The sequence below is a fragment of the Grampus griseus genome (genome assembly GCF_964374135.1).
Source record: "Grampus griseus genome assembly, chromosome: 14".
NCBI classification, from domain to species: Eukaryota; Metazoa; Chordata; class Mammalia; order Artiodactyla; family Delphinidae; genus Grampus; species Grampus griseus.
In genome coordinates, this window is record NC_139008.1 from 38,713,286 (window position 1) to 38,735,501 (window position 22,216).

Here is a 22,216-nt window from a genome sequence, read left to right on the forward strand (position 1 = left end):
AGTTGACCTGCAGCTGCGGGGACCAGTCTCTAGCGAAGACTCAGCCCGCCGCAGGCCCCGCCCCCGCGCAGCAGGCCACACCCCCTATTAACCGCGCCCTCTTCCGGCTCCGCCCCCAGCCACGCCGCTGCCCCGGTAGGCCCCGCCTGCCTCCCAGGCTCCGCCCCCTCCCCAGGTGCCCTCCCGCCGCAGCGCGACCCTGGACCAGCCCCTCTCCAGGCCCCGTCCCTCAACGTCCTTCTGCAGGCCCCGCCCTCCCCAGGCCCCCTCCCTCCGAAGTACGACCCCGGCCCGCCCCCTTTTCCGGTCGTCCACTCACCCCAGCTGGGCTGCGCCAGCTGGTCTCAAGGACTGCCTAAAGGACAGCCGGACAGAGGCGGGCCTCGGGCGCCTGTCACGGGGCCTGGACGGAGCGCGCCGCTCACCCGGGCCGCCACCAACGGCCCGCGCCCCTGAGACCCGCTGGGCCCTCCTGGAACCTGCGCGCGCGGGAACCGGCGCACAGTGCCCAGAGCACACGCGTGCGCGGGAGGGAGCGCGCGCGTGGCCGAAGGGAGCTGCACGCACGTCTGGCCAGTCGCGCCCGGCGCTGCGGCGCCTCCTCCGCGAAGCCCTCCTGGCACCGGGCTGAGACAGCCCTCCTGAGTACCCCGGACCCGGACTGGGACGTCTGAGCCCGCTTCCGTCAGGCTGAGCGCTGCAGGGATCTGTCCAGTTTGTTTGCCTGCCCGTCCAGTGCTCAGCGTAGGGGCCTAATGAGTGTGCGAACCCACGTGGTAGAGCAAAGCGCGCTGTGTGAGGACAACAGTAACAGCAGCGGCACCTCCATACCATGCGCGCTGTCCCACACCTCCCCAGGCTGGGCCCTTCTATGCACTCGTGGTTCCATCCGCGTCCCTGATTAATGCTGGGGTGCCGATCTGCGTTTCCCAGATGAGGAAAAGGAAACCGGAAAGAATGGATCGCCAAATACGGAAGCAGTTGAGAATTTGCACCCACCTCCCCAACCACGTAACTGTCCTGCCTGCCCTCGTGGGCGGGGCCCCGGGAGTCTCCTGGGGACAACAGAGGCCTTGGCAACACAAACCACCGTGTTGCAGCAACAGGCCAGTAGTCGAGGTGGCACCAGGCTTGGGGCAGCCCAGAGTCCCTTTTGCCTATGGAGTATGTGGCAGCCCCAGGCTCCAGGCCAGGGGCCCCACCTCGGGCCACCAAGAATGTGAGTCCTCCCAGGACGCTGCGTTTCTGGGCTCGGGGGTTCTCCCTGTTCCCTCAGAGACCAGGAGGGGTGTAGATCCTCCCAGGACCTGGGCCTGATCCTGGCTGTGGGAGGGCCTGCCCCAGCTCTGCCAGGCTGAGGGTGTGGGGGTGGATGGCTGGTGGCTTCATGAGAGTGGAGGCCACAGCCCAGGTCTGAGACACACCTGGGGTATGAGTGGTGGTGCCTCCCTAGGTTCTGCCGCGGGCCGAGACCTGGCTGCCAGGAGTCCCTGGGGGTACCCCAACCTGGGCCACCAACCTTGAGACAGAGGTTCCCTCAGATCTAGAGCTGAGTGAGGAGCAGCGGCTGCAGGTGGGTGTGGTGGCCCTCAGGCACTGGCAGGAGGGAGAGCATCCCCAGGGCCCCACAGGCCCCACCTCTCATCCTGGCCATTCACAGGTCTGCAAGGAGCTGGTGGACCTGCAGATCAAAACCCATCGCCTGAAGGAGCAACACGAAGCTGAAATCTTCGAGCTGAAGAGTGAGGTGGGCACTGATGTGTGCCTACGTGTGCCAGCCTGAGAGCATGGGGGGAGGGTGCACACTTAGTGCCAGAACTGTGAGGGGTGCAGGTGTGCCCCATGTGACTGTGCACACGCAGTGTCTGCGAGTCCCCACCTGTCCTGTGTGTGCTGTGTTCCTGTGGATGCCCAGATGGATGATGACCTGGTCACCCCGCAGGTCCTGTGGCTGGAGAGCCGGGTGCTGGAGCTAGAACTGCACGGAGAGCAGGCAGCCCTAGCAGAAGCTAATCCGGGGCACCGCCAGGCACTGGCACAGGAGCTTGGGCACAAGGCCTGGGGGCAGGGACACTCCGACCACCACAGACTCCAGGTCACCATGAGCGCATGGGTGGAAGCTAAACAGGGGTCCAGCAGGGGAACAGTGAGGCTGAGACCGGCTTTTCTGTGCAGGCACAGCCCAAGGACTTCCTGACAGCTGAGAACGAGCAGCAGAAGCTGGGGCATGGTGTGAGTGTGCAGCCACCTAGCCCGGGAATCTGTTGACGTTTCTCCCAGCCCAGGGTGGAGGTGGGGCAGTGCAGGGGACCCAGAGCTTGGGCTCTCACCCAGCCAGCCCTTGTGTACCCCGCAGCCGCAGGGAGAAGTAAGTCGGGCGCCAGAGCAGCACAGGGCTCGGCAGCAGGCACTGGAGACGCGTGTGTGAGTGACTGCCTCACCTGGGACAGGAGGGCCCAGCAGGGCACAGTGAGCAAAGGAGCTGTTCTTAAGGGGCAGAAGGAGTCACCTGCCCTAGGCCTGGCTAAGCCTCATACCCATGTCTGCAGGGCAGCCCTGGGCTGGCAGCTGCAAGGAGCTCAGGAGGAGGCCAGGACAGCTGGGCAGCAACTGGCTGCACAAACCTTGGTGAGGCCCACCCCTACCTGCTTTGAGGTCTGGCTCAGCAAAGGTCCACCTTGCAGGACATAAATTCAGGGCCATCTCCACCCCCAGGTATTGTCTGCCTGCCGGGGCCAGCTCCACCAGGCTGAAGCAGAGAACGCCCGGATGCAGCTGCAACTCAAGAAGCTGAACGAGGAGTATGCCATCCGACTGCAGCACTGCGCCCGAGCCGTGGCTGTGAGCACTGGGCCGGCTGGCCCTGTGTTGAGTGGGAGGCCTCTGGATCCTGGGGAGCCCGAGTCTGGCCTGGGTGTACTAGACCACTTCAGAGAGACTCTGACCTTGTGGGAGACTTCAGGCCCACACAGCACACTGTCGTCAGACCAGCTCCATGGAGGAAATTGGGGGGGCAAGGTGTGGACCCGCCCCAGCCCAGCCCTATCTCCTCCAGGAGTATGCAGATGGTGCAGGCCCAAAGCCTGCATCCACAGCCCTTCGGACATTCCTGGAAACCACTCTGGAGGACATTCGGGGGGCACATCACAGCCGTGAGCAACAGCTGGCCCGGGCTGCTCGCACCTACCGCAAGCGCCTGGCAGATCTGAGTCAGAGGCACGAGGAGCTGCTGGCTGCCCACAGGTGGGCCCCTCCCTGAACTGGGCACCTGGGGTGGGATAGCCCTAGGTGACCTGGTGCGGGGTTTAGTGTGCAACAGGTGCTGGTGGAGCCCAACGGGGCACCCAGGATCCCCAAGGCTACCTCTGGTGCAGCCACCTCAGACATGGAGCCGCCGCCCCTGCACATGGTCACCAAATTCGGCCACCTGAGGGAGGACCAGGCTAGGCTGGAGAAGCAGCTCCAGAAGCTTCAGGCCCAGGTGACCCCTCCCTGCTGCCCCACAACTCGCCCCAGGACCCATCCCAGGCTCAGCAAAGCCCCAAGCCCAGGGCCTCTGAGCAGCCTGCCTCATTCAGCAATCGCTGTTCTTGTTCCTACAGAAAGAACCCAATGAAGCCTCTCAGGGGGGCCTATTAGAGCCACAGTGAGTACCTGGTGTGGGTGCTGGGGAGACCCATTCATTCATTCTGTGAACTAACTGCTTAGAGGGGTTTTGGTTGCTGCAGTGGACAAGGTGGCCCATCTGTATTCTCCAGTCTCGGTCTGCTTATGAGACACTAATAATCGCACAAAAACCAACTGCCTGGAGAGAGGAGGGACTACCCTCCTGGATGGGAGGGGGCTACCCTTGAATGGGAGGGTCAGGGAGAGACCCCGAAGAAAGGACACTTCAGCTGAGACTCGGAGGACCCATAGCTGAAGACCTGTAGTGGCATGGACGATAGAAGTCTTGACCCCAGGACAAGGCAGGAGCAGCCTACCTGGTGACCTTCACAGCCTTTGCCTCTGCACCTTCATGTTCTCAACTGTGCAGTGGGCAGAAGCTAGGACAAGTCACCTGCCTGGGGTTTTGGGAAACTCCCCAGCATGGGGGGAGGCCCCCCATAAGCATCTTACAGACACTGGGGTCACTGTCCTAGCTGGCCTTGTGGCTTAGCTTTCCCTGAGTGGCCAGTGGCTGCCCCCATGCACAGATGGCTCCAAGCCTCACAGAGCCCACAGTGGAAAGGCAGCCCTATACTGTCCCAAACTCGCTCCCAGCAGGCACCTTAAGGACCTAGGGGCCCTGACTTGAGCAGGGTCATTGGTCAAAACCTGGGTCCATGCCAGCTTTCACGCCCACCCCTCCTCCTCCCCTCACAGGGGCCTGGAAGCTGCATCCTGGGCCCAGATCCGCCAGAAGCTACAGGACTTCTCCCGTGGCACCCAGGTAGTGGGCAAAACCTGGCCAGAGGCCCTTCCTCACACTGTGCCCAGGCTCATGGCTTATGTTCCCTCATTCCAGGCAGAGCTGGAAAGGGAGAGAGCACAGCTGCTAGTCCGAGCCACGATGGCTGAGGAGCAACTTTCTGAGCTACAAGAGTATGTGGACCAGCACCTGGGCAGGTGGGCTCTAGAGGTGGGCTGGGTAAGACCCAAGGACCTCAGTCCCAGGCACTAGCAGCAGGGCTTGTCCACAGCCAGGTGGTGACTATGCCTAGTTTCTCTGAGCAGGTACAAGCAGGAGATCCTGAGGCTGAGAAAACTGGTGGGTACAGGGAACCCCTGGAAAGCGGGGGCCACACCTCCAGCCAAGCCGCAGCACCCAAGGACTCGCAGTCGTTAGCTGGTCAACAAATAAACTTGGAGCAGAACTCTTCACAGCCAGCATGGAGCCCTCCCCACAGCACCCCCTTGGGAGATCATTCCACCCAGCTCAACACCCAACAAAAATCAGGCTGGGAGCTTCCCTGGTGGCGCAGTGGTTGAGAGTCTGCCTGCCAATGCGGGGGACACAGGTTCGTGCCCTGGTCCAGGAAGATCCCACATGCCACAGAGCGGCTGGGCCCGTGAGCCATGGCCGCTGAGCCTGCGTGTCTGGAGCCTGTGCTCCGCAACGGAAGAGGCCACAACAGTGAGAGGCCCACATACCGCAAAAAAAAAAAAAAATCAGGCTGGAACCCACTGAGTCTTTATTGTGTCCACTCAGCCAACCTGAGAATTGGGGGCTCCAGGTACGGAGGCAGAACTAGGCCCTGGGACAGCCTGCCCAGCTGGCCCACCACTGTGGACATCATAGGCCCAGACGCGGTCCAGGCCCTCACCCAGTACAGCCACAGGTTGCCAGGTGGGGAGGGGGAAGCGCCCAGACACCACTCGGGCTCCTGCAGGCAACTCTGCCTGTAGCTTGTCCTCCAGCAGTGGGAGCTATGGGGGAGAGGGGAGGTTGGGGTGGGCAAGGTGGAACACAGCTCCCCCTACCCAGCTCCTCCAGGCCCAGCACCTACACTGGGGATGGCTTGGGCCTCCCATGGGGTCAGCAAACCCCAGACCTACCACGCTAGGAGCCAGGAACACAGACACATTGTGGCAGTCCCTCAGGCTCACCTGCAGGAAAAGGAAATTACCCCAGCAGGGATTGGGGCCCCAGCAGGGAGGGAGGTTTGGTGGGCATTGGGTAACTGCAGCTTCCAAGTCCCAGCTCCAGCCTGCCCAGGTGGCAGAGGTACCTGGCACTGTCAGCAGGGTGGCCAAGCTACCAAGCTAGAACCGGAAGCATGAAGATCAAGGGTGGGGTCTGAGAGGGTCCAGGACTCCCTGGATTACCTTCCAGAGGTTCTCACGGCGGTAGCTGACATTGCCCGCACATCCTGCCCTCCAGGCATGCAGCCACGCCAGCCCCACCAGCCACGGGTTTAGCTCATAGCCCACAGCTGGGCGGAGACCGCACTTGTGGGCAGCCAGCACCTGTGGGCACAACGAGCGTCAGGACCAACAGATGGGGCGGTGCGCTCAGGGGAGGGGTCAACAAAGACGCTCCCCAACACACACGAACACGGTCCTTACAATCCTGCCGTCGCCAGAGCCCAGATCCACCATCTTTCCTGGACGGCCTCGCAGCAACGACAACACGTGCTCCACCTGCCTGGCACTCGCGCCAACATAAGGCACCTGTACAAGGAAGCAGGCGGGAGTGTGAGGGTGGGGGGCCTGCCTCCTGGGCTTCCATTCTTAGAGTAGCCTGTCCGGTCCTACCTGAAGGAGGTCCCAACCCACAACCGAATCGGCCCTGGAGTAGCTGCACCGTCCGCCTTAGCGCCACACTCCAGGCCCCGCCCCCAGCCCGGACCCGCCCGGCCGGCAGCTGGTCCCCACAAGCCTTGGCCCAGCACCTGCAGCCGCAGCGGCACGCGGCGGAAGCCCGGCTGCAGCAGCAGCGCCCACACGGCGTAGGTGACCAGGCCCGAGCCCGCCGCCACCTGCAGCAGCTCCAATGCGCCTAGCTGCCGCTCGCGCAGCTCCGTCAACGCCTCGGCCGGGTCGTCCTGCTCCATGGCTGCGGGAGAGCGGCTCAGAGTTTCCCCACCTCAAGGCCCCTCCCTGGCTCAGGTCCGAGACCCTCATGCCCCGGCCCGGACCTGGAGAGGGCCGTCCTCCCCACCGCCCGCGGCCTCCGCGGCGCCCCTACTCCCTGCCACGCGCCTACCAGATCCGCGGCGCCGCGCCGGAAGAGGCGGACGCGGCGAGACACCGGAAGCGGCCGGGAGAGCCTGAGCAGCCGGTCCGCTCGCGTTCCGCTCCGTCCGGGTCCAGGGACCCTCCCGCGGGTTCCGGACCGCGGAGCCCTGGGGTCCGGGGCTACCCTCGCGGGTTCTGGCCGCACAACATCCTGCCTGTAGCCCGCGTCGCTCAGCCTCGTTGGCCCATGCCGCAGATGGTTGCTGCGGGCCTGTCTTGGGCGCTGCGGACCCCTGGGGCTGCACATCCCAGCGCGGGGAGACGCCCGAGGGAAGCGGTGCCGTGGATCCAGTTGACTGGCAGCGGAGGTCCGTGCAGTGTGGCGGGAGGCCAGGGGCGGCGGTCAGCCCGGGGGGAAGGGCTTACCGGGGAGACGCCGCCCCGCACACCCCGATAGCCAACCAAGCCCAGGAGCAGTCGCGGGGAGGCCACCCGGGCCCCTCCCACGGCTGAAGGCAGCCCGAGTGCGCAGGAAACGCAGGATGCGCAGGCTTCGGCGGGGGCGGTGGGAGTTTGAGCGTGGCTGAGGGGCAGGGCGGAGGGGGTTGATAAGGAGAAATTTAGCAGAACCGAGAAAACAGATGTTGGCTCTCTCTGAGCGTCATGGGAGGGGAGCCGCATGTGAGGTGCTGGGCGCTCTGGCAGCTGGCCCAGTCAGGTGGATGGGAGGAAGAGCCCCAGGAACTGGGGAGACCACCTTCCTTCTCCAGAAAATGTAACACACACGAAGAAATATTGAGTTCCCGGAAGTGACCTGATGAAGCCTGGGAATGAGAGAGGCAAGTGCGGGGACAGAGCCAGGACCCCCTCCTTACCCCACCCTGAGGCCAAACGTCCTTGAGTGGCAGAGACTTGTCTGCACACAGGCCCTAGCCTGGCTTCTCATCCATCCACGGCATCGGTCAGGAGGGACGAAGGCTGCTTCAGACAATGCAGGCATGCTGGAGACCACTGCCCCCATCCCCAAGTGCAGACTGCCGCACACTTGGCCCCAGCTGCCTCCACTTGGGAAAGACAGGTGTTCCTGTGGCAGGAAACCCCGGTGCCATGCTCCCAAGACCTGAGCACTGGAGCGGAGGAGGGCTGCTCCCCACCCCCATCTCAGAACCTTCTGTCTCCTTCCTGGCTGTCACCTGGCCCTCCCCATAAAAGGAGGATGTGCACTGGGTAAGCCCAGCATCCCATTCTTGTCTCTTTTGTTCCTTGTATTATTCCTGGTGCTAGAGCAGCACCTGGTACCTAGAAGAAACTCAATAGAAGCGGGTCGACTGAATGAAGGCACCTACCCCGACTCCCCAGTGTGCACACCCAAAAGTCCCTCACCTTCACACCTGCACCCTGCTCCTCACCTTTGGGTACTGGGCACTCGAGTGCATACCTGTGTGAATGCATATGCCCAGAGGTGCCCCAGAGGCACCTGCTCCCATAGCCCCAGCCCTCATGCTCACCCACACCGTTTCCCCTTGGCCACTCCCCTGTGAGCAGGCATGAAGCCCCTGGCCCAAGCCTTCCAGGCTCCTCCCAGAGCACCCTGGGGCTCCTCTGACCCTGTCAGCCACACCCACTTCTGCCCTTTCTGCTCCTTTTGCTGGTTGCAAAGCCAACACTTTCTCTGGAGGAGGGTGTGTGCATAGGAGGCGCTTCCTGGGGCAGGTGGGCAGAGGCCAGTGTCCAGCCTAGGGCCCAGCCCAGAGAAGATGCCCTACATTTTTCTGGACAGATGGTCCCAGAGGTAGTCCACAGTGACCACACTGCGTGTGGCCATGGGCCTCTGTCCAAACAAGGCTGTGGGGAGCTGGCCAGAGAATTAGGGCAAGAGCCAAGGGTGAGGTGCTTCTCAGCGCTGGAGGTGAAACACTCCTCAGGTCGGGGTCTGCATGGGCAGTGCAAAAGCCTCCCAAGATGAAGAGGAGGATGACAGGAGAGCACACTCACCTCCTCCTCCTCTGGTCTTTACTGAGATACTCCCTGGTGGGGGAAGGGGGAAACAGGAATACAAGGGTCTGCAGTCCAGGAGAGAGGTCCAGGCTGGAGATCCAAATGTGGGGTCATCAGCACGTTGATCGTATTTAAAGCCAGAAGGCTGGCCCAGTTCTCCAATGAGGGAATGTCGGAATGTGCGTGGAGAGGAGAGGTCTGGTGCCTGAGCTCTGAACAATCCATGGGTGCCGGTTTGAGTTTGGGGACGCGAAAGGGCACAGCAAGGAGCCTCAGGAACAGCAGAAGGTGGAAGGAGCCCAGGGGAGCCTACCATCCAGGATGACTGTGCTCCCACCCACAATTCTCACCAGTCCCCACAGCAAATGCCCCGTCCAAGTGAAAGGAGTGCGTACCCGACACGAGTGTAGCCTTAGACAGCCTGCCCCACGGAAACTCCAGGGCAGCCACTGGAGTGATGCAGTGTTCACACGGGGCGTGGCAACATGAGGTACCTATATCAGCCGAATCTGGCAGAAGTGGCCCTGTGTATCCTTGTTCCTCTCCCAGCCTCAGTTCCTGCCTGCAGGATGGCAGGGCCCCTTCTCCAGTGAGGGCTGCCAGGCAGAGATGGGAAGTTGTTTCTGGGGCTCAGCCCAGGCACCCCACCAGATCTGAGCTGTGGCCCTCTTTCCCAGGAGCTATGGGTCTGGGTCAGCAGAGTCAGCTCCCTCTGGGCTCAGTAGTCCCACGTGCACCCCCATCCTGGGGCCTTTCAGCCTCAGGGCCGTCAGCTTTGTCCAGACCACGCTGGCCCTTTATGTGGCTGAGGCTGGAGAGGAAGGCGGGGGCAGCGACAATGAGGCCAGTGGCGGGAAACGGTCCTTAGAGACCCCATTGTGTGCCCCCGCCCACTAGAAATGGGCAACAAGCAGGACCCTGCAGAAGAGACCCCACAGCTGTCAGGATGCTGGGCACGTTGCAGGGGCCTGTGGACAGAGGGGCCCATTCTTCCCCAGGGGCAGAGTGGGGCCAGGATGACTCTGCTGGGCTTGCAGCGAACCACGCGGGGAAGTCGGTGGCCCGCCAGATTGCAGCCCCTTCCCTCAGGTTGGGAGTGGTGTCGCCTGCCTCCCCCTACAAAGGTCTCCAACCACCTCAGACCTTGGGTGTTATGGCCCCTTTTCCACTCCCACTCTGAGAAGTGGAATCACCTGGCATTGGGGGCAGCAGAGCTGAGGGTGACGTGAGTGGGGGTCCCTGCATGCCCCCACCCAGCAGCAGCCCCTCTCCAGGGCGTGGGCTGGGTGGCCTTAGACATGGCACCACTGCCCCAGAGCCTCAATCTCTGGCTCTGTGAAGCGGTAACTGGGCAGTGCCCGGGGCTGTGGGAGAATAAAATGAAGTGAGGCAGGCCCAGGGCTGGGCTCAGGCACGAGCACCGGATGCACATTGGCTAATGCAAGCTGCGTTCTTATTGGTTATTGCTGTTACCTCGGAAGCAGTTGGTACTGTGATGCCATCTGGAGGTCCTACCCGCCCCTCCTACCCGCCCCTCCCCAGCACCCTGCTCCCAGGCCCCTCAGTCCAGCACCACCTCACAGGGGTGGAGGTGGTCAGCATGGGCAGCCGTGTAGGCACGGCTGAATTCCTGGAAGCGGGGTGCACAGCCCAGCCAGGCCTCACCGAAGCGGCTCCAGCCCATGAAGAGGAAGGTGCCAGGGCCAGGGTGGACGCCACAGTGCAGTGGGGTGCGAATGGAGGCCTGCGCCTGGCCCCCAGGGCCCCCCACCCGGAACAGCGGCAATGTCTGGCGGAGGACACGGGCGGCGGCCACGGTGATGACAGACTCCTGCAGCTCTGTGTCATGGGCGACCCCGTGGATGGTTCCATGGACCACTGTGGGGACACATGTTGGACAGTGGCATTCAGGGGAGGGCAGGCCCCTGGCTCGCCCCACAGCAGGGACACTCACCAAAGTCACTGGTGCACACGGCCAAGAGGAGCTCGGCATCACTGCAGGGTCTGCAGGCACCTGGCATGCAGGGGAGGTCATGAGTGGCAGCCCTGACCTCTCCAGGACTACCCGAGCCCTTCCCCAGCTGGACACAGGATAGAGAGGGCAAGCTACCAGACCCCCCTAAGGGCCTGATGGCAACTGGGGGTCTCAGGGACCATGTGTACACACCCTGAAGACACCCTGTACTTGGGGTGACACTGCAGGCTCGTGCATGCATCACACACGTGCACAGACATGGGCCTGGGGGCTGTGCCCAACATGCAGGCACAAAGACCCACCGAGCTGGAGCTCAAGGGTCTGGGTGCACGAGGCACATGCTCTTGAACACCCATCTCACAGGCAGCACCAGCACCCTTGGTCTCCCAGAGCTGCTTCCTGGGGCCCAAAGTCACCGGCCCAGCCCACGTGGCAGGAGGTTATGGTGAATTCGAGGGTCAGGAGACAGAGCAGAGACCCCCCATCCCCTGTGAGGTTAGGCTCCAAGCTCCAGGAGAGCAAAAAGCTGGGCCTGGTGCCCTGCCGGGAGGCGGGGCTGCATCTCCATGGTGACCGGGCTCACAGTGGACTTCTGTTGTATTGGGCTGGGGGAGGGGAGGGAGGTTACCGCTGGGCCAGGGAGCCCTGAACAGCTTTGGCCGTCATCCCCTCCCCCAACCCTTCAGGGACCAGGGGCCCGGGTTGCCCTGCCCGGCCTCCCCTTCCGGGATTCTGCCCTCTGTCAGCAATTTCCCTAACCCGCAAGGTGAGGGATTGCCCCTCCCCCCCACCTGTCCTGGCGCTGCTACTCACTAGCTGTGTGCCTTTGACAGGCTGCCTCGGTTTCTCCCTCTATGCAGTGGGGAGGACAGGCAGGTTCCCACCCAGCGAGGCCAGGAAGCGACTTCCCGACTCCCACCTGTCCCCACCCAGGCCTGCACTCACCATCCGCACTGAGGCCGTGGGCCTGCGGAGGCAGCTCTGGACGCCCGTCCTCCCGCAGTTCGAAACGGAAGGAGGCCACGCGACGGCTGATGTCGGGATGCGGGGTGGCCTGCAGGAAGAGGGCCCGGCGCTCGCGGGGACCCCAGCGCACGCATCGGCCCCCGGCCGGGCCTGGGCCCTCGGCCAGCAGCAGCTCCAGCACGCCGCCCGCCCGCTCCGCGAAGACTTGGGCGCCTGCGAAGGGCCGCGCCGGCCGCAGGCAGGCGATGCCGGGCCGCACGCCGGGGTCGGAGCCGCCCAGGGTGAGGCGCAGCGCCCCGGCCGGGTACAGCCACTCGATCCCGCCCTCCGCACAGGCCAGGGCGAGCTGTCCCACGCTGCCGGGCTCCTGGGTCAGGCCGCTGCGGACCGGAGGGTCGGTGCTGAGGCGGGCGGCCGGCGTCCACACCCGGCCAGCCCGCTTCCGCTGCACCCTCTCCCCGCAGCCATCAACAGCTGCGTCCACTTTGTGGAGAGGAAACTGCGGCCCAGCGTTCTGGGACTCGGCGGGGGGCGGGGAGGGCAAGGATTCGGTGCCGGGACGGAGCGCCCCCATCCCAAAGGGCTGGCGACACATCTTCCAGCCCCCTCCTAAGGGGTGCGCAGAGTCCCAGGGGGTTGACCCGCGCGGGGGTCCAGTGGGGCTCGTACCTGCCCCTCCAGCTGCAGCGGTCCTCCGAGTAGCCGGCGCGGGCGGCCGTGGCCAAGAGGCCGAAGCAAAGGGCGCAGAGCAGCGCCGGGGGCCGCATGGCGCGCGGGGACGCGCGGGGGCGCGGCGGGAGCAGCCGGGGCGTTGGCCCCGGCCCCGCGCAGCCCCCACCGCCCGCGCCTGCCGGCCGCCCACCCGGCCGGGAGCCTGGAAGCTGCCGGGAGGCAGTGGGCGGGCCGAGCAGCCAATCGCGCCACGGTGCCCGAACTTTCCACCAATTGCAGCGGCGCTCTCGGGGGTGGGAGGACCAGCCCGTGGCCCAGGAGGCGCTGGGGAGGGGGCTCCACGGCCGGACGTGTTCAGTGTCACCTCCTCGAGGTACCCCCCCTACTTCCCCCGCCAACCCCCGCCTCCAGCCTCGCCTTGCTTGCAGTCCTGGTCGGGCCACTGTCCTCCAAGCCCTTGGCCAGGGTGGGGGTGGTGCCCACTGGAACCTCTGGGAGAGGGGAGTTCATCTGGGTGGCTCTCTCCAAGACTGGTACCTAGGCTTCCATCCCCCATCTCTCCCTAACCTGGCCCTGGTGACTTCCCACAGGCCACGCGGTAACCCAGCGATGAGAGTCCAGGCACTGGGGCTGCAGGCACCGTGGAAAAGCAGGAGCAAGGACAGCCCTGAGCCCCAGAATCAAGCCCCTAGTAGGTCGGGACAAGCTGAAACGGGGCCCACTCTCATAGAGGAAACCCCGCCCCCAATGCCAATGTGTAGGCTAGGGAGGAGGTGGGCAGTAGGTTGTCAGATGGGGACTGGAAAGAATGCCAGACAATGGGGAGGAGCAGACAGCCTTGGCCAAGGCCCTGAGGTGTGGACCCGGTGGATGGGACCCAAGAGCCTGGTGAAACCGTGGGGTCAGATTACAGAGGCCTTAGGCACAAACCCAGGACTCCAACCTCACACTGGAACCCTTGAGATCACTGAAAGCTTTAGCTGACATAGACTCTCTGCCGCCTGTGGGTGTGAAGGGGTTTTTTTGTGTTTTTTTTTTTTTGCCTGTATTTGGGTCTTTGTTGCTGTGCGCGGGTTTTCTCTAGTTGCAGCGAGCGGGAGCTACTTTTCATTGTGGTGGCGGGCTTCTCTTGTTGCAGAACACAGGCTCTAGGCACGTGGGTTTCAGTTGTGGCACACGAGCTCAGTAGTTGTGGCTCGCGGGCTCTAGAGTGCAGGCTCAGTAGTTGTGGCGCACAGGCTTAGTTGCTCCGTGGCACGTGGGATCTTCCCTAACCAGGGCTTAAACCCGTGTCCCCTGCATTGGCAGGCGGATTCTTAACCACTGCGCCACCAGGGAAGCCCGGATGTGAAGTCTTTACCCCACTGTCCCCCCACCCCAGCCCTCCTGCTGCCCTGGGCCAGAAGTGCAGGCTGACAGATGAAGGCAGATGGCGCCAAGGGGAAGGGAGGCATTGGAGCCGCTGCCAGACTGAGCGTACCACTGCCCCCTCCCCTGGCTCCAGGGCCCTTCAGGGCCAAAGAGGGGCAAGGCATCCTCAGGGCTCAGCTGGCCCCTTGCCCTGGGCAAGGTGCGGTGGGAACCAGCCATCAATCACGATAGCCCAAAGGTGGACACAAGCCAAGTATCCATTGACAGATGATGGGTAGACAAAATGGGGTCTATCCGTACCGTGGAATATTATTCTGGTTAAAAAGGAAGGAAATTCTGCCACATGCTACAACATGGATGAACCTAGAAGACATTATGTTCAGTGAAATAAGCCAATCACAAAAGGACAAATATAAGTCTATTCATTTGAAGTACCTAAAATAGCCAAATTCATAGAGAAAAATTAGAATGAAGGTTGCCAGGGGCAGGGGGATGGGGAGTTGGTGTTTAATGGGGACAGAGTCTTCAGTCTGGGAGGCTGAAAACGTCCTGGGGATGGTGGTGACGGCTGCACAACAGTGTGACTGTACTTGACACTCCTGCACACTTAGACATGGTTAAGATGGTAAGTTTTATGTGTATTTTACCCAATTACAAATTTAAAAAGGGGTACACAGGGCCTGGCGCTGGGCACATAGAAGGCAAAAGAGGCCCCACTAGAAGGAAGGGAGCGGGCACCCCCGTCAGCTGCCCTTGCTGAGACAGTGGGTCCACTTCTGGCGGGTCACTGGGGCCCTGACTGCTCTTGCACAGGCCTGGGAGGCGGACAGTGGGCTCCAGGCGCCCTCTGGTGGCAGTGTGAGGAGTCAGCCTCAGCCCCACCTCCCACCAGTCTGGGGCCCCTGGCTCCCCACCCTCCTCCTCCCCCAGAAAATGGGCTAGTGTCCGTGGGTGCCTGGAAGGGGTTCCTAAAGGGTGACCTAGTCTGGAAAGGACTGAGCTGTGGCCCCCTCAACACCAGGCTTCCCCTGCCTTCTGCCGCAGCTGATTCTTCAAGGGGCCCAATGGTGATGCTGTCACCCACAGAAGACCACAGAAGGCTGCCTCTCCTCACAGCTCCTGGCCCCGCGCCCTGTGGGTGCTTCCCTGAAGCACCCAGTGGCATAAGCCATCGGAGGTCTGCCACCCACAAGACAGGGCGCCCAGAAGGCCACGCCTGGCCTTGCTTGCTGCTGGTGCCGGAGCAGACATGCTCAGTAAATAACCTGGAGAGTGAGTGCATGGATCGATGAATGATACCCCAAATCTCAGGTAACTCCCTCAACATCTGTGCTCAGTTTGGAGGCTCCTTCAGCCTTTGGAGTGCCCCCAGCTCCAGACCCTTCAGTGCCCTGACCCTCCAAAATGGGCCTCTCTGCATTTCCACTCAAAACCCAAGTCCTGGCAGAGGACTGGAGCAGATGCTGGGACAAGGAGCAGTCCAAGTGAGCCCTGCCCTCCAGCAGGGGAGGCAACCCCACAGGGTAAGGGGCACAGATGAGGAGCACATGTGACCGAGGGGGGCGCTGGGCTGGTCCCGGGCCGGTGGGAGCAACACAAAGGCCAGACAGAGGCAATGGGGGTGGAGGGATGGGAAGAGTGCCCCAGGTCTGGATGGAGCTTAGGGCCAACCAGGGACAGGAAGCTGACCAGTGGGAGGTGGAACTTGGCTTCGAGGGGACAGTGAGCCTAGCTCTTGAGGAAATGGTGAGAAAGCCCAAAAGGGTCAAGTTCTCCCAATTGTCCAAGACTTCCCACTTGGGCTCCCATTTCAGCAGAAGTGGGGGAGAGGGAGAGATGGGGGCTAAGCAGAGGCCAGCTCAGCCTTGCCCCGAGCTGAGTCTGTGGCCGCCCAGGCCCCTGCAGCCAGGACCTCTTGAATGTGTGCTCTAGTTGGCCCAGGGCAGGGCGCTGCACCCCTTGCGGGGGCTGGGAGCATGGGAGCAAAGGACAACGGGGACAGTTCCCACAACTGAGAGCCAAGGGTGCCAGGAAGCTGCCATCAAGTGACACGCTCCAGTGGTGCCCACCATGAACACTGGCCTGGAATGCTCCTGACCAGCCTGACCTAGGGAGCCCTAGGGTGCTGGAGTGACCAGCCCTCCCAGAGACCCCATCAGGGAGACAGTCATATCTGCCAACTCTTCCCGGCAGCCTGAGCTGGTTCTGCTTCACCTGCACACACCCCCACCTCCACTCCCAGGTGGAATCTGGCCTTGCCCACCTATGAGCCTGTACCTTGGGACACATGACAAGTTTCCTCCCTTGATGAGAAATCCACCCCCCTCCCCGCCCCACATACACCTTGCATCTTCTCTAGGAGCCAAAAACGCAGCTGCAGACTGATTTGCAGCTGAGCTAAAAATAACTGCCAGGCTCCAGCCAGGGCCCGGGAAAATATCCCATTGCTAGGAGACGTTACTGGGAGACCGCCATTGCTAGGCAACAGGGTTGCCATGGTGACAGCTGGGCCCTGAGTCATCCTCAGCCCCGGCTGCTCCACCCCCCTGCCCCTGGTGAGTCGGGCCTGCGTCCCAGGAGGAGGGAAGGCAGGAAGCAGAAGCTAGAAGCAGCAGAGAGGCCTGCTGCCCACCGCCCGCCACCCACAGCTGCCAGGGCCACCCCACGCTGCGAGGTTCTCACTTCTGTGGGCGCCCATCTGGCTTCGGTGGTGAGGACTGGCAAACACACTTGTGGCCTTCCCACCCCACATGGTTCCCTCCCCAGGCACTCTCGGGGCTCCTGCCTCTGGGTGGGGAGCAGAGGCAGTGAGGGGCCCAGTGTCCATGTGGCCCCGCAGCTTCAGAGCAGGAAGCTTCAGAGCCGGCCTAATCACTAGGGAGCACGAGGCTCTCACCACCTGTGCTGCACTAGGATCTTCAGGGCAACCCCTTGGACCCCAGACTCATTTTCCAGGCAGGGAACTACTTGTCTGAGGCCCCATCCACAGAGAGGAGATTTGGGCCCAGGCATGTGGTTCCAGGGCACACATATCACCCCAGAACTCCCAAGGAAAGGCCTGAGGACCTCCTGTGAGGAGCTTCAGGGAGTTTTAGAGCCACTGCCCCAGGCCTCCAGAGCCATGAGGGTGACCTCCATGGTGAGAAGCCCCACTCCCTGATGTGACAGTGGCTCCCTCTCTCATAGCCTTCCAAGGTCTCAGATCCTCACCCCCTCATGCTCCAGAGCTGGAAAGCCCTTGCTGCCTGGACTGGGGAGACTCCTCCATGCCTAGGCATCAAGACAAGGGGTGCTCCAGTTGAGGGGTGAAGGTACTCCAAGTGAGGGGATGCTCCAGGTGAGGGGATGCTCCAGATGAGGGGTGCTCCAGGTGAGGGGATGATCTAGGTGAGGGACATGGTGCCCTCCTGGCCCTGGAGGGAGGCCAGTGTAGCTGAGACTCCACGAGCAAGGGGCCAGGTACAGGGCAAGGCTGTGGGCTGGCAGTGCCAGAGACTCAGGGCTTTGCAGGCTTCAGCAAAGAGCAGAGGGAGCCCTGGGAGCATGGGGACCGCATCTGCACTGTAAAGTGACCCCCCCTGCACCTGGGAGAACAGGTGGGGGCAGAGGTGAGCAGGGCACAGGTGTTCAGGAGGCCCCCACAGAGTACGCATGTCCCTCTGAGCAAGAGCTCTTCGCTCAGATTCTCCCAAGGCAGGTGGCCTCTCAGGCCCCTTTGAGGGCATAACTTGCTCTCTGCCTGGGGCCCTGGCACTGCTGAGGGGCAAGAGCCCCTCAAAGTGCAAAGTGAAGTCCTGCCTACCAGTCAGGACGCTGTCCACATCGGGGTCCATGCCGACCCACGCATGCTCTCGTGGGGTGGAGGCTGAGCACACACTGGACGTTACCCGATGGGTCAGACAACACTCTCCCGGTCACCCCGAAGTCTTCACGCACCCCCTGCCTGTCCCACCAAGCCTCCCCCTTTGATCAGTGTCAGCAGGATGGTGACTCTTAAGGCCCTGCCACACAGAAGAGCTGCCTTCACCCCCACCGGCGTCCCACACACAGCCAGAGTGGCACCCCCCAAACCAGCCAGGGACAGGCCAGGCTGCTCCCCCTCCACTGCCCTCACCTCACACCAGCCCCACTGGGTCCCGCTTCCTGTCAAAATGTTGCAAACAACAGCTGGTTTCATTTTCTGTTAAGGCTCTGGGGGGCGGGGGTGCTGCCTCTCTGCCCTGAGGCTCTTTCCCTGGTGTGAAAACCCAGCTTTGCTCTCCCTGCACCTGGTCCTTCTGCCTTCTCCACTCCCAGGAGGTCCCAGGATGGGCGATATTAGCCGCTGTCCTCTGCCCTGAGCCTGCTGGGAGGCCTGGCATCCCCAGTGGCCCAGACAGAGCCCTCCACACCCTCCCGCCAGACCCCACTGCCCCCCACCCAGCCTGCCCTATAGAGCTGCCACCACCGAGGCCTGCAACCCATTCCAGAGGGAACTTGCCTGGCCAGAGGGAACTTGCCTGGCTCCTTAGGCCTCAGGACCTTTGCACATCCCTTCCTGAACAACTTCGTCTGCCCTCTCACCCTTGGGGCACTCAGTTTAAGCGTCTTGTTTTCAGGAGCCCCACTCCCACCACCAACCTCGCGCGGTCACCATCACGTGACCCTCTTGAACGTTCACCGCACTCGTCACTCTCTGAAATGATCTACTGGTCTCTTGTTTCTCGGCTCTGCGGGTGTGCAACTGCGCTCCTCACTGAGGGAGGTTCCTGGGCCTGGCACCCCGCAGGTGCGCGGGAGATGCGAGGGCCGCTCACGGGGCCTGGCCACCGGCTCCGCAAGAGGGGCCAGGAGGGGGAGGGTCGGACGGCCGGCGCCCAAAAGCTCGAGTCCTCTCCGCCCCGCAGGATTCGGGGTCCCCACAGCTCCGCAAAAGGCAGGGCTCGCTCCACCCGGCTCTCCCTTTGCGCGCCCGGCCCTTCCTTCGCCTTCCTCCCTCTCCCGCCCTCCCCTGCCCTCCTCTCCCCTCCCCGACCCGCCGTGCGCCAGGGTTTGTTATTGTGCGGGCGCCCGCGGCGAGGGGAAGCGGGGGTGAGGTCCGGGCTGGCGCGTGCCCGTGCACGCCGCCGCGTGAGCGCGCTCTGCGCGCGGTAGGGCGCGGCGGGGCTCAGCATCCTCAGCGCCCCCGCCCGGGCTCGCCAACCCGGATTGGCTACCGGCAACGGGGGCGCGCGAGGGAGCGGCGCGTAAGGCCGGGCGGGGGGCGGGCGCGGCGCCGCCGGCGGCCGGGGAGGAGCGCGGGGAGGAGGGCAGAGGAGGAGGGCGGGGAGGAGGAGGGCGAGGGGAGGGAGGAGGCGCCCGCCCGGCTCCCTGCAAAGCGGCCTTATTTATCTGGGCACAGCCTCAGCCTCCCTGGTGGGAGGCTCGGGGCGGCCGATCCTCTCCCACCCGGGAGCTCTTCTTCGAGGCGCGGCAGAGGGGGCCCGGCCAGGCCGGGCGCGGGGCGCGGCCGGGCCCTGCCTGCCAGACCAGCACCTCGGCCGCCTCCCCGCTTCGCCGGTGCCCATGCCGGGCTCCCCATGACGGGAGGACGCCCGGTGGACAGCGTGGCATGAGCCAGGAGCCCGGGCCCAGGTAAGGTGTGTGTGCCGGGCCAGGCTTACAGGGCGGGTAGGGGGCCAGGCCACAACACCGCGGAGGCCACAATGAGGACGACGCGGGGAGGGGGCTTGGGACAGCGTCGCCGCCACCCCCGGAGGGCTTACGTAACCGCAGCCCCTTCCCTGGCTGCTGCAGCTGGGCCTCCAGCCCTGCCAGGCCTTCCCGCAGCCCTTCACCCCAGTGGCTGGCCTGGTTGAGGCTCGATCCCCATGGCAACTGGACCAAGGCTGGGGGTCGGTGCCACGGTGCTGTGCCCCTGTGGAAGCCGAATTGCAGGACCCCAGTTGGGTTGGCTGGGTGAGGTCCTGGACCCCCCTTCACTCTGGGCTCCCCACCCCAGCACCATTAGCCCCTGCCCCTGTGAGACAGGTGTTATATACAATTACACTCCAGGAGGAGCTTGTGAACGTGTGGCCCGGTGGCTGATCTGCCTCTGGACACCTGAACCTGGCCCTGTTTGGAGCTGCCACAGTGGGAAGACGAGGCGAAGGGAGGGGGCTGGCCACGTGCCTGGCTCTGGAGGAGGGGTTGGGCGATGTCCAAGGCTGAAGGGCCCCAGAAGGAGAACTGGGCACCCTGAGACTGCTGGGGGAGGGTCTTGTCCTTCTGGGAGTTTGAGTGGGTGGGGAGAGTCCCCACCCATGACCCCAGAAGGAGAGAAGGCCTGGTTGTTGGAGCCCAGTGGCCACTCCTCCAGCCCCTCCCAGCCTCTGCACAGGAAGCCTTCCCTCCACGGAGAGGGCAGACGCCACATGCTGCTTCACCTGCCGCCTCCGAGGGCCCACTGACCAGGGTCAGCTCAGGCCTCCCCGGGGCCACGTGGGGCATGGGGCCCTTTCTTCCAGCAGGCTCCTTTGAGAGATACTGGACAGCAGCCTTGGAGCAGAAGGCCTGAGCTAGCTCAGGACCTTGAGAGGTTTGGGGTCCCACAGGCCAGGGCAGAGGCCTGATGGAGACCCACTGGCTTGGCAGGAGGTGGCCATAGGGCTGGACCGAGTGCTATCTGGGGAGGAGGGAAATTCAAGCCCCAGTCATAAACACTGGCAGAGCAGGGAGGGCTGTTCAGCCCTCAGGGACCCCAGGATTCATCTGGCCCAGTGCCTGCCGCGTCCACAGCCTGGCCTGGCTCCCCCACCTCTACCACCCCTCGCCTTGGGAGGCCTATGGGCACCTCTAACGCTGGGGAGGTTCATGGGACAGATGCCACCCTGCAGCTCACACCCGCTTCCAGGGCACTTGCATGAGTCCTGTTTCCCACTGCTCAAAAGGAAACAAGTGGCCCCGAGGTCAGGGCACCTGGGACACTCAAGACAGCTGGGCCTCAGGCAGGCCTTCTCAGCCAGGGAGACACCTCACCTGGAGGTCGGGGAAGGGGTTCCTTGGCTGGCGCTGTCAGCTCTCCACAGCCCCCATCTTGTCACACGTGGGAGCTTGCTGCTGCGTCTCAGAGGGCTGGCTCAGGGGAAGAGCGACGGTGGCAGCAAAGGAAGCACTATGGGGTAAGTGGGTGGCCCAGAACCTTCCTTACCAGTGGCCCGGGAGGGGCCTTAGCCAGACCAGCTGCAGAGGGTGGGCTCAGGCCACATTCCTTCCCTTGGCAGTGTTTGAGGCACTAGATGCCCCAGGCCTAGGCCCTGTGGGGCTCAGGTCCTTCAGAGCAGAGAGGCCAAGATGAGGACTGAAGCCCAACACCCACCCCCGAGGCACCCGGCCCCACGTGGCTGAGCTGCCCTGAGTTTGGCCTCAGGACTTGGTCTGCTGAGCACCGACTCAGGTCTCTCCTGAGGCCCACGTGCTCCCTTCCCAGAGCCCCCAGTGCACGGGTGGGGCAGCCCGCACCCCAGAAGCATCTCCGAGCTGGGGGCGGGAGGGGAGCGCTGCTGCTAGGACGTGTGCAAAGTGGCAGGGATGTGAATGTGCCTGAGTCACAGGGCTTGTCATGGAATTTGTCAGCCTGCGCTGTGTCCCCAATCCCAAACTATCCTAGTTGTCACCCCAGCCCCTGGGGCCAGCACTGCAGATCGACCTGATGTGAGTTTTTCTGGCTACCAATGCCCTGCCCAGCTCCATGGTCTTCAGCTAGCAGGGAGAACTGGTCAGTGGAGGTTCTACTGGGGCCGGGCCCCCCAGCATCCAGGGCACACTGCATTACGTGGGGGTATCAGGGATGGAGGAAGAGACCTCTGAGCTTAGGGCCATGAGGAGTGGGGGGTTTCCTGGGCATGAGCAATCTAAAAGAAGAGTGTGCCAGTGGTTGACATCAGCTTGCAGCCTCTGGAAGGAGCACAGGGGCATGACAGGGGCACGCTGGGAGAGACCCCAGCGGAGGGACCCAGGCTGGAAGGGCACAGGGACTGAAGCAGAACAGAGCAGAGAAAGGAGGCAGCAGCAGGCTGGTGGGGGCCCGGGACTGCCCTCTGGACCACCATGCCTGGCCTGAGTCTTGGGGTCAAATCCCAGCTTTGTACAACTTCTGAAAATTCACTCTCCGAGCCTCTCTCTCCCCACTTGTGGTCAGGCAGTGTTTGATGGGCTCAGACCAGCAGTGGGTGGAAGGGGGGGCACGTGGTGCTGGGAAGAGCAGAGCAGGACCAGGCTTCCCTCCCTTCTGGTGCTTCCTGTCCCCTGCCCCCCAGGTCTGGCCAGATTATGGGGAACAGGCATCCAGCTTCCTTAACTCTGCAGCTCTTGGGGTGGGGGGGAACTCAGTCAAAAAGGAAACATGAGCCGTCCTCTTCCCAAAGGTCAGAATAATGGCAAGGCCCACCCCAAGCCCCAGGGTCTTGGGAGCCTTCTCAGGGACTCTGGCACCAACCCCTCCCTCCCCTATGGACACTGGCCTCTGTCACCAGGACTGACAAGCTGAGCTACAGCTTCTCCACTGACTGCCTTCCGTCCCGCCTCCTGGGCCTCTGTCAGCTGCACCTCTTTCTG

At 63.3% G+C, this 22,216-nt stretch overlaps 3 protein-coding genes across 7 annotated transcripts; 1 reads left to right on the top strand and 2 right to left on the bottom strand.

Annotated features, from left to right (window-relative positions):
* Positions 1–1,119: 1,119 nt before the first annotated feature.
* Positions 1,120–5,154, top strand: CCDC78 (coiled-coil domain containing 78). Its single transcript, XM_082671547.1, has 14 exons — positions 1,120–1,219; positions 1,454–1,573; positions 1,661–1,747; positions 1,943–2,095; positions 2,176–2,232; positions 2,357–2,424; positions 2,550–2,628; positions 2,716–2,841; positions 3,056–3,243; positions 3,310–3,481; positions 3,603–3,646; positions 4,366–4,432; positions 4,508–4,608; positions 4,717–5,154. The coding sequence occupies exons 1-14, from the start codon at positions 1,160–1,162 to the stop codon at positions 4,826–4,828; spliced, it is 1,434 nt and encodes a 477-aa protein (XP_082527673.1). The 5' UTR covers positions 1,120–1,159; the 3' UTR covers positions 4,829–5,154.
* Positions 5,155–5,167: 13 nt separating this feature from the next.
* ANTKMT (adenine nucleotide translocase lysine methyltransferase) lies at positions 5,168–7,840 on the bottom strand. 3 transcript variants are annotated; one of them, XM_082671548.1, is made up of 6 exons: positions 6,689–7,834; positions 6,375–6,538; positions 6,049–6,153; positions 5,809–5,949; positions 5,539–5,589; positions 5,168–5,409 (listed from the first exon to the last, which is right to left on the bottom strand). In XM_082671548.1, the coding sequence occupies exons 2-6, from the start codon at positions 6,534–6,536 to the stop codon at positions 5,188–5,190; spliced, it is 681 nt and encodes a 226-aa protein (XP_082527674.1). In that variant the 5' UTR covers positions 6,537–6,538; positions 6,689–7,834; the 3' UTR covers positions 5,168–5,187. The 3 variants fall into 3 exon arrangements, with proteins under 3 accessions (XP_082527674.1, XP_082527676.1, XP_082527675.1); XM_082671550.1 differs by lacking the exon at positions 5,539–5,589 and having other exon boundaries at positions 6,689–7,840; XM_082671549.1 differs by having other exon boundaries at positions 6,375–7,835.
* Positions 7,841–10,111: 2,271 nt separating this feature from the next.
* On the bottom strand, positions 10,112–12,449 carry METRN (meteorin, glial cell differentiation regulator). 3 transcript variants are annotated; one of them, XM_082669839.1, is made up of 5 exons: positions 12,269–12,449; positions 11,579–11,979; positions 10,613–10,672; positions 10,440–10,536; positions 10,112–10,385 (listed from the first exon to the last, which is right to left on the bottom strand). In XM_082669839.1, exons 1-5 carry the CDS (start codon positions 12,364–12,366, stop codon positions 10,220–10,222), a joined length of 822 nt encoding a protein of 273 aa, XP_082525965.1. In that variant the 5' UTR covers positions 12,367–12,449; the 3' UTR covers positions 10,112–10,219. The 3 variants fall into 3 exon arrangements, with proteins under 3 accessions (XP_082525965.1, XP_082525964.1, XP_082525966.1); XM_082669838.1 differs by having other exon boundaries at positions 10,112–10,536; XM_082669840.1 differs by lacking the exon at positions 10,613–10,672 and having other exon boundaries at positions 10,112–10,536.
* Positions 12,450–22,216: the final 9,767 nt, after the last annotated feature.